The sequence below is a fragment of the Phoenix dactylifera genome, chromosome 18 (genome assembly GCF_051530095.1).
Source record: "Phoenix dactylifera cultivar Ajwa chromosome 18, Ajwa_hap1_PhDact_Kaust_v1.1, whole genome shotgun sequence".
NCBI classification, from domain to species: domain Eukaryota; kingdom Viridiplantae; phylum Streptophyta; class Magnoliopsida; order Arecales; family Arecaceae; genus Phoenix; species Phoenix dactylifera.
Window position 1 is genome coordinate 19,236,701 of NC_143207.1, and position 9,477 is coordinate 19,246,177.

At 43.6% G+C, this 9,477-nt stretch overlaps 1 protein-coding gene across 3 annotated transcripts; it reads right to left on the reverse strand.

The window, feature by feature from the left end:
* Positions 1-2,614: 2,614 nt before the first annotated feature.
* LOC103713873 (squamosa promoter-binding-like protein 15) lies at positions 2,615-8,956 on the reverse strand. Of its 3 annotated transcripts, XM_017844451.5 has the most exons (12): positions 8,689-8,956; positions 8,420-8,607; positions 7,460-8,235; positions 6,654-6,847; positions 5,726-6,561; positions 5,529-5,603; positions 5,296-5,403; positions 5,099-5,216; positions 4,861-4,996; positions 4,627-4,768; positions 3,911-4,498; positions 2,615-3,631 (listed from the first exon to the last, which is right to left on the reverse strand). In XM_017844451.5, the coding sequence occupies exons 3-12, from the start codon at positions 8,110-8,112 to the stop codon at positions 3,200-3,202; spliced, it is 3,282 nt and encodes a 1,093-aa protein (XP_017699940.4). In that variant the 5' UTR covers positions 8,113-8,235; positions 8,420-8,607; positions 8,689-8,956; the 3' UTR covers positions 2,615-3,199. The 3 variants fall into 3 exon arrangements, with proteins under 3 accessions (XP_017699940.4, XP_088570567.2, XP_088570566.2); XM_088714441.2 differs by lacking the exon at positions 8,420-8,607; XM_088714440.2 differs by having other exon boundaries at positions 8,420-8,904.
* Between the last annotated feature and the right edge of the window lie 521 nt (positions 8,957-9,477).

A 9,477-nucleotide genomic window follows, 5' to 3' on the forward strand; every position in this document is an offset into this window, starting at 1 on the left:
TGATGGAATTGCACCTACAACAATAGGTGATGCATGTATCAAGAGTGATGACAAATCGATCTGTAATACATCGATTCTTTCTTGAGCCACATTACGTTAGGTTTGAGCCACCGAGCTTAAATCAAAATGCCTTGCAATTGCTCGAAATCTCCGCAAACTGTAAAATTGGAGCAAGAAGTCATGTTTTACCGAACCACAATTTGAGGGCATAAAAATTAGAACAATTATTCATGCAGAGGTCCACCCAATCTGGTTGTCCTTCTAATATCAAGGGGAACAAGTTGTCTCTAGTTTCAAGCATCTTTAGTCCATGGTCAAGGAGGCCTATAGCGTAGGCACAACTTGGGACCAATGCTATTCTGAAGTACAGAATCTATATTATAGTTGCAAGTCCTCATTTGTGTTCCCTGGGAAATATTATGTGTGTTTTTGACTTGGAGGATCAAAAAGGGAGTTTATTCATTTGGCAGCAAATCCACAACAAGAGTTAATAGGCTAATTACTTTGAAATTAAGCAGATAGAATCGTCTCCTATGGGACCAAACTGCACTAAATGCCACGAAATTATGTCCAAACCATGGTTGAACCGCCGTAAGATATTTTTTTTTTCTTGATAATTAAGTGCACTTGATTCTCGTATTATGGGCATTAATTTATAAGACAAACAAAGAATCATTTTAAATTGCAAGTGTCTAATATAGGACTTTGTAAATTGAGTGATTTTATTCAACAGTGGAGTATTTTAACTATGTAGAGCGTGACACGCAATTATAAAATCACTTGATATGCGGAAAATTTTTCATATCTTGCTTGGGCCCAGAAAAAATTATATCGTACGCATCACGTGCATCATACGGTCATGCATGCAGTCAATTACATTAACTTACTTAAATTTTATTCATCAAATATTTATTTCGATGCACCGCTTTAAAAATGAACGGCCGTAATTATCAACATGATGCAAGGTGTAATATAGACGCTGGACACATGGCTATTGGAGCGGTGCTTTTCGAACGGTGTCACTCGGCACATGTTCTCGTTCCTTTTCACAAACGTCCACAAATTTTTGCGGACAACGGACGGCCAGAGATTCTCAGGCGGTGGGCGCCGGACGGCAGATGGGCCGGTGGGCCCGTGGATTGTTTTACGATCCGCCACGGCGGTAAGGCCGGGCCATCGCGGCAGGAACCGGGCCCAGCAAATGGAAGGAGGTGCGGGTACGAACACGCATGCGTACGAGCCAGCTCATCGCCCACCTTCTCTGACCCCCCACTTCCAGCCAGACTCCGTCCTTTCCCCCACTCGCCCACGGCAACTACACATCCTTTGTGGGCTCCACCCTTCTTTTTTTTAAAATTAAACTACCCGTACTGGGCCACCTCCTTACTTAACCAAATGACCCGTTCTCATCACCCACTTGCAAATAATCTATTATGCTTCATTATTGGTTGTATTAAGACGTACAATAAATAATGGATGATTAAACTATAAGATATGGAAATAAACAGAGAGAAGGAAAAAAATTAAGATATGGAAAGATGAACCGGAGAGAATATCGAAGGCAATGTTAGTCTATCACTAGGGATATTTTTAAGGTATAGATGAGAAGGAGGAGGTCAGCCAGCCAGGCATGGATATTACTTACTTTTAGTTTATTTTTAAGCTCTCTTGGGGTTCATTAGTTGCCGACTGGGATTAAAATCTGTGGATGCAAAATGACAGCCGGACGGAGTCAGAGAATCTCGCCCACCGTCACAGGTTAGAATTGAATTATTATCTTGTGGTCCCTTGAATAAGTCTTATCCCGAATTTGTCCCTTGGGTTCACCTAATAGCAGGTAGGCCTTATAATTTTTCCCATTTAGGATTTAGGAATAACGGCGACGTTAAGTCATAGTGTGTATGGAAGAGACAACTGATGAAACCTCACCACTCGGCGTTTTAGAATTTGATAAGATGAGAGTTGTGATATCACATGGCATTCTTATTTATTTTATACACATCAAGTTGCCGACGTACCAAGCGTGCGTAGACTTCGCTTTCGAGCTTTGTTGCAATGCTAACAAAATGGATTTATTCTACCTTGTGATGTAGGACATCCCTCCAGCTTTGCACCGAATGAAATACCTTTCTCTTTCCTTCGCGGCACAGCGTCGGCCAACTCCTGGCCTCCGTCCACACTCTCGCCATCGCTGGATCACTTCAATATCAACAGACGCAAGTAGTGAGGTCACGTCTCCTCCTCCCTGCATGTCCCATCTCTACTACCACCAAAACCACCACAATTTTCAGTCCCTTACCTCTCTGAACAAAAGCATATGCCCCATCAACAAAATCCAAAAGGCACCATCATCATAAGAGGTGGATTGCACAAATAATCAAGTTCATTAGACAAAAAAATATATATATAGATAGATAGGAAGGCAATCCAATCCACCTGTAGGAAGATAAAGCTCAAAGCGACTGCTGTCGAATACTTATGTAAAGAGTAGAAAGGTGCAAGCATAAAAAGGTGTCAGCAAATGCTACTCGGGAACATGAATAAAAGAATCAATCAGCGTATCTATCTATCTATCTATCTATCTCATCTAACTCCATCCAGCTAGAAGATAACATTGCTCGAGTATGAGATGTAATATAACTGAACTCTCCTGTTACAGACACAGAACCCATGAGCACTTTCCATGCCTACACTCCCCATGGATCCAACGAAAGACAAAAACAAAAAAAAGGTGAACTAAAAAAGGCAAAGCACTGGATATGTAATGAACACTAGGAAAAATAAAAATACTGCTTCCGAAACAAGCACGAACGCTCCAATTGCATAGAGTAACTTGCTCCATCCAGGTAAGGAAGTAGGGAGAATATGTTCCCCCTAGCTCCACCAGCTTCCTTTGTTATGGTTCCTGGTTCCGTTGGGGCCTTACCTAGAAATTCGAAGTTGCTTTCGGAACCAGCCCCACCCAACATGGGATAGCTCCGCCTTATCCTCTATATCAAGGTTTCTCTAGCATGCGTTCCGCCACGTCCGCGCATCAAATGACACCATTGCAACCGGCCAAAGAATCGAACCTCTCCCCTACCAAGTTCAGTCCCCACGATTCAAAACTTTACGACAATGATAAATAACTGATTGGGACCAGATACTGCATGTGGGAACTAGCTGTTCCATTGTCTGCAACAGCATCGCCAAGTAGAAGCTATCTTGGGCCGAAGTCAAGATTCTCCCATTTGAAGGGAGCGACGGAGCCAATCTGTGGTGAACCTCGGAAGAAGAGGCAGACACAAACACAGACTGCAGCAATTGCGAGCATTGAATGGACATAAGGGCGTGCCAGAAGCCCCCTTGTGCGGGGAGTTCGCCCGAGCCAACCTGCCCCTGCCATGGCACACCGCGCACAAGAGACTGCTTGCGAAGGTTGGGCAGCAGGTCTATCTTCCTCTCCTGTTATCCATGATTTATGCAAAGATATATCTTCATTTCCAACTGAAATTGATACCTGGCCATTTCTTGTGTCTGCAAGCTTCCTGGCCACCAGACTGTTGTAAGAATGATTGTTCTTCATTGTTGCATACATATACGGAGACTGACCACTGTCGTCCCGTACAGAATCCCAGCAGTTCAATCCAATCTAAAAAGTTTCAGAGACAAAACAGGTAAACCAGTGAGATTATTTTCAGAAACAGAATAGATCACTTTGCAAAGACCATAGTAAATTAATTAGAAACATGGGAGACTTGAATGCATGATGCAGAAGACATAATACGAAGGCACCATTTTAAAGCCAGATCTCAAAGAATGCTAATTAAATTCTGTCGTGTGATGCGATAAGCGTTAAGCTAGCTTAGAAGAATTAGAGAGGGTAAAATTTGTTGACAGTGCAGCAAAAGTTTGAAACAATTAAGTTTACCTCTTGCGGGTCGCTGGTCAGTGCATCAACCATGCCCTCAGAGTCCTCTGTGGATGCAGCCAGATGCAACGGGGTCAATCCACCAGGACCCGGCAGGTTTGGAGGAAAAAGGAATATACTTTTATTATCATTTCCGCGCCTTACTGAATAATGGAGAAGTAAATCTACCATTCTCCTGCACTTTCTCTTCACTGCTCTGTTTAAGAGGTGAATTTCTAGAAGCATTTCCAGCGCTCCTTGTGATAGAGCATCACTTCTGGAACTTCTTTCCGCAAGTATATCCAGAAGTGTCTTAATAAGAGCACACCAATCTTGTTCAACAGAAAATGTTAGAAGATACTTAAACCGTGGGAAAGAAAAATCAGGAGAGGAGGGGGTGGAAGAGGTATTTGTCTTTTGAAAGAGCCACCCAAGTTCATTTAGAAAGTGCAAAACATCCTCCCTAGATCTTGGCTGCCCATTCTCCTGAACCTGGTCCTCCGTCTGAACATCTTCATCAAACTCAGATTCAAGGGCCCTCAGCTCTTGACAGATTCTAGCATCTGCAATAATAACAGGAAAACTATTCCCTTTAAAACCATTCTCCACCTGCACATGAAATTCAAAGATAGGTTAACTCGAGATATTTTTCAATTGTGACATTTGGAACCAATAAACAACCACAGTATCAACCAATTTGGCAGCTACATTGACTGGTTTAAATTGAAGATAACCACCTCAATGAAACAACGACCAAAGATTTTGGGAGATCCTCCAGGAAAATCAAAGCTCTCCACACTGGAATCATCATATATGGTGCCCGGATAAGCTGAGCACAGAACTTTTGATGTGTATTTTCCCATATAGGTGCAGTGGATTCTGCATTCATCAAGTGTTAATTATGACCTGAAGAGAATCAGCTATTCATAACATTTATTTGCATAAATAAAGAATCTTGATCTTCAACTCACTTGGTGCCAGGAACTGTCAGATTGCGACCTTTAAGAACAAGGGAAGTCTCCTGCCCACTCACTACAGCAACAGGTGATACAGAGGTCAATTCAGGAGCACTCCACGTCCTCCATGATTTACACTGGCGGACCTTTCCTGAGATAAATAAGCAGCACATCAATATAATTGGAGAATTGCAAAGTGTTCAATTAATATCATGGTATGCATGGAGAGCAGAATCACACAATTAAAGCATACCATCTTTATGTGAGACCAATTGTCTACTCGTACGAACTAAAAACCTCCTATTTCTCCAAAAATCTGACTCTGAATGCTGGACTAGCGAAGTGACTCGTCGCAGAAGGTCCTCTTCAAGCTGCAAAGCAAACACCCATCCTGAGTTGAAGAGGAAGAACTGCCAGAATGCAAAAATGATTTATGGCTATCGCAATTACTTGATCCCATGCAATCAGTGGCATTGATAAATAAACCGATAGGACCACACAACCAGGTCGGATGTAGCTCTCCATTTCTGATGGACTGTGAGAGAGCCAATTTAGTATCTGAAATCACAAAATCATCAATATTACTTGATCATTCAAAGAGAGCAGATTCCAAGCTGGTACTACAAAACAGTAAATAACCATTTCAGCAAGCTGTAGTGACATATCCTTCTCAGATGTCATACCTGAGCACGGAGGGTCCCTGGGAAATTGCTTGGATCCTTGTCAAAGAGCTTAAAAATGATCCGACCCGTCCGATCCTACGGGAGACAATATTAAGTTAAAATAAAGAATGGCAACCCGAGCTTACATTACCACTCAATATACAGGATGGACCAGGTAATCAAGACAAACAAGAATCATTGTGAGCTGGTTGTGATACCTGTGCGTCAGAATTTGAGCTAGAAGGTGAATGGTCTGAACCAGAGGAGGAGGCATAACCAGCTTGATATGGATGATTTTGGACTGTCCCATTTTCAACTCTTCTTTGTGAGTCCTTAAAAAGCTCAAGTGGTGCATTCCATCCATGACTTGTGCTTAGTTCAACTGTTGCATTGTCTTCCCTGCAGTTTAACATCCTCACATGCTTCATACTTTCTTCTGCTGAATGTAGAGGGAAAAGCTTCTGCGTAACAGGAGGAGAAGATGAAGGGGACCTCTCTTCCATGGGGTTGCTGCTTTCAGAGGATAAATATTTCATTGCAGATCCCAGTTTTGGAGGACTGTCATCTTCAGCAGGACCAAACAGCTGCAATGGCAAACTTGGCCGGGCTTCCTGAACTGGCTGCTCAGGTACTTCTATTGGGTATTGACCAACGCAGTTGGTTCTTACTACTCCTGCTGAAGGAAAGGTTCGAGTTGGTTTGCTGTGTGAATTGACATCAGTAGCAGGTTCTGCACATTGTATCTTGGTTTTATCATTGCCACTGCTGTCACTACTCCCCTGAGAAAGAGAAGCAATAGCCTCAGAGGCAGAAGCTGCAAGTGCTGCAGAGAGAACTGTCAGCAGGTTCATGGATGATGGTACAGCAGGATTTCCATTTCCTTTTGGGGCTTGTTCAAGCGAACCTTGCTGGGAAGCTTGTGAAACATTTAGATCAATACCACCAGATGTAGGTAATCTTGATGAAGTGTTTGCAGCATTCAAATTGTTTATTTTACTAATGATTTGGATGAGACGGTCCCTATCAGGTAGAGGGGGCAGGCTAGCTGGTCTACCTGCATTGTTACATCGAATTGCAGTTGTAATTGACGAGGCTTTAATCCCATAGCCTACAACAAATGGCAACCATTTAAGCAAAATAGCTTACCTTGCAAGCGTGTCAAAATCGCTAACAAGCTGGCAATATCCAAATTCCCGTTGGTTGCATTCTCTTGGTTTCCAGGAAGCAACAACCGAGAGGAAACATCCTCTGGCTGGGTCTTCCTTCTTCGTCGGTTATGTCCTGCAAGCCTCCTTCTGCAGCTCCTCTTCCCCTCATCAAACTCAGAAAGGGGGTGAAATCTGAATAACATAAGATGGAAACTTTACTGATTTGTCTCAGAACATACAAGCATCAAGCCAAGACCAAGAGATCGAAAACTGATAACTTCAATCTAGATCCAGGTTATATGAGAAAGCACATAAATATGCACTTTTATATATGAAGACAACTCAAAGCAACTGGATTGCGGGCATAAAATTTTACAGGATTTAAACCACAAAAAAAAAAAAAAAGATGAACAGAAAAGACAGCTAAGCTTTAAACTACGCCGAACAAAACTTCCCAGCAGTGGTCTTAATATGTCTTTGATCACCTCAGACAAAAATCTATGAATATAAGGATCTAAATAGATCATTGATGACAAACTCGCCAAATAATCCATGGGAAAGTAATAAAAAAGAGATCATGCGAGTTATACAACGAAGCAAAACAATTTTCCAGCATATCTTATTATCACACATGATTTACTTAGAGATACCGGAACACAAGGAAACACAAGGAATTACAAGTTCATTTATGAAACACTTGCGGTACAACAAAGACAAGACGAACAATTGGAGAAATCTGGGTAGAAGTCATGATGGAAACAATCGATAAATCAAAAAGGCTTTGACTTGGGGAGATTCGGTTACCTGCTGCACTGTTGGCAGAACCTCTGCATCTGCTTCCCCACGAGAGCCCTGGTCGTCTTGCTGTGAACCTCGCACACCTTGTGCCGGCGGTGGTAATCCTTGGCGTTCGACAGATCCGCCCTACAATCATCGACCTGGCACATCGGGTAGCTGCCGCCACTCCCCGGCGACCTGGACCGGATCCTCTTGTTGGGCCTCGCGACCGGCTCCTCCGCCGCCGTGAAGTTGACCCCTCCAAGCTTCAAAGTGAGGTTCTCCCCATCCTCTTCCAAACCCTTGCCCAAGGTCAGAGCACTGGAACTCTCCTCCCCTTTCTTCCTCTGCTCCACCTCAGCAGTGACAGCCGCCGGCTGGGTCCCTAGATGGAGAACATCGGAGGCATCGGCCGAGGGTTTCGCCGTAAAATTCAAGCTGTCCCAATCCCACATCTTGGGGTTCCAGCTGCCACTGGGGTGGTTGTTATTGGGAAGAAGAGAAGCGCCCATCAGTCGCTGCTGCTGCTGCTGGTGCTGCTGCTGGCCGTGGTGGAAGGCGGGGGCTTGCCACGGGAAATCCCGCTTCTTGCCAAGCGGCGCCGCTTCGTGGAACTGTTCAGGGAGCGGCTGGTGGAAGAAAAGCGGAGGGGCGACCTGGGCGCCCACCTGTCCTTCCATCTCTCTTGAAGCCAACCAAACTCTAAATCTTCCTCAAATTCGTTCCCCTGCCCAGAGAAAAAAAAACGCCTTTCTTGGGTATCGGTATCCCAAACGCCTTTCACCCCTGAACCTAACGCCAACCTAATTGCACCAAACAAAAATGAGGGAAAAAAAACGCAGAAACAATTAACTAAATCACCACAGAAAGAGCAGGAAACGCTTCGATTCGAATATCGGCGTCAAATCGCAAAGAAAGCCCAAAATGAGCAAAAAACAAAAATCGACAAAAAAAAAAGAATCCAAGATCGGAAGAAAGTTAGCTTACTCTCAGTGGATTCTATTTTTGTCGTCCGACTTAAGAGAAAAGCAAACCCCGATCGGCTCTCAGACATCCACCTCAGCAGGGGCATAGATCAAGGAAGACCGCCGGAAAAAACTCAGGAAGATGAATCCCCCACCCCAGTTGCGGGGAAACGCTGGGGATCGCCGTGAAACAGTGGGAAACCACCGGATCTGGAGCCGATCGGAGGAGAAGACGATGAGATGGAAGCGGTTCGATAAGGAGGAGAATAAAAGTTTTTCTTGGCTTCCTACCTTCCACGTTTGGTTCTCTTATTTTGTTCTGCCCGCGGCGTGGCAAGAAGAGCAAAATCCGACGCAAGCGATGGCTTTTTGTAAGTTCGGGAGTCGCCGCCCCACGCCCCGCCGTACGAGTGGGGGTGTGAAGAACCAGGAAGGAAGGTAGAATCGCTGGTGACCGCACCCCACAAAAGACCCCTCAATTATTTTGTCACGTAATAAAGTGATCGTGCGAGGATTCTCTCCCTCTCTAACTAAATGTCTCCATGTCCAGATGACGGCCGTTCTTATTCCACAATCGCCGTTATATATTATGCACCTAAATGTACGTATTACGTGTCCATTTTATTTCATCGATAACGTTTCTTTGTGGTTGCATCAGCTATCTCGATTCATAACTATCTTTCATTTGGGAGATTAAACCTATCTTGTTTTCCATCTATGTCGTTTTGCTATCTCATTTCATAGCCACACATGTGTTATGTTCATATTAACTTAGAAAACATGTTGAATGTGGCAACAGCCGATTCATGATTCAAAAGAGGAGTGGCAGTATTTGTTGGATTATGTATGCATCTGTTTAAAAATAATTAAATTAACAAAGAGATAGATGTAGTGAGACTACTATAATATATATGAATTGAGATCTCACCCCTCTATTAGCAATTAGGAGCTTTTGGTTCGATTCTTAGAGTGGTGCATGCCTATTTAGGTTCGATTCCATGTGACCAATTTGGATTGGGTATTATTTTGTCAATCATTGATTGCCATGTAGAACTAATGATCATAAATGGCAGCCAACTC

Bases quoted from the DNA above. Each gene is read 5' to 3' on its own strand.
- LOC103713873 (XM_088714441.2), bottom strand. From the start codon at position 8,112: ATGGAAGGACAGGTGGGCGCCCAGGTCGCCCCTCCGCTTTTCTTCCAC. The intron at 5,604-5,725 runs GTATCACAACCA...TGTCTCCCGTAG, and splicing joins GCTCAAATTCTGACGCACAG to GATCGGACGGGTCGGATCAT. The intron at 3,632-3,910 runs GTAAACTTAATT...GAAACTTTTTAG, and splicing joins TGACCAGCGACCCGCAAGAG to ATTGGATTGAACTGCTGGGA.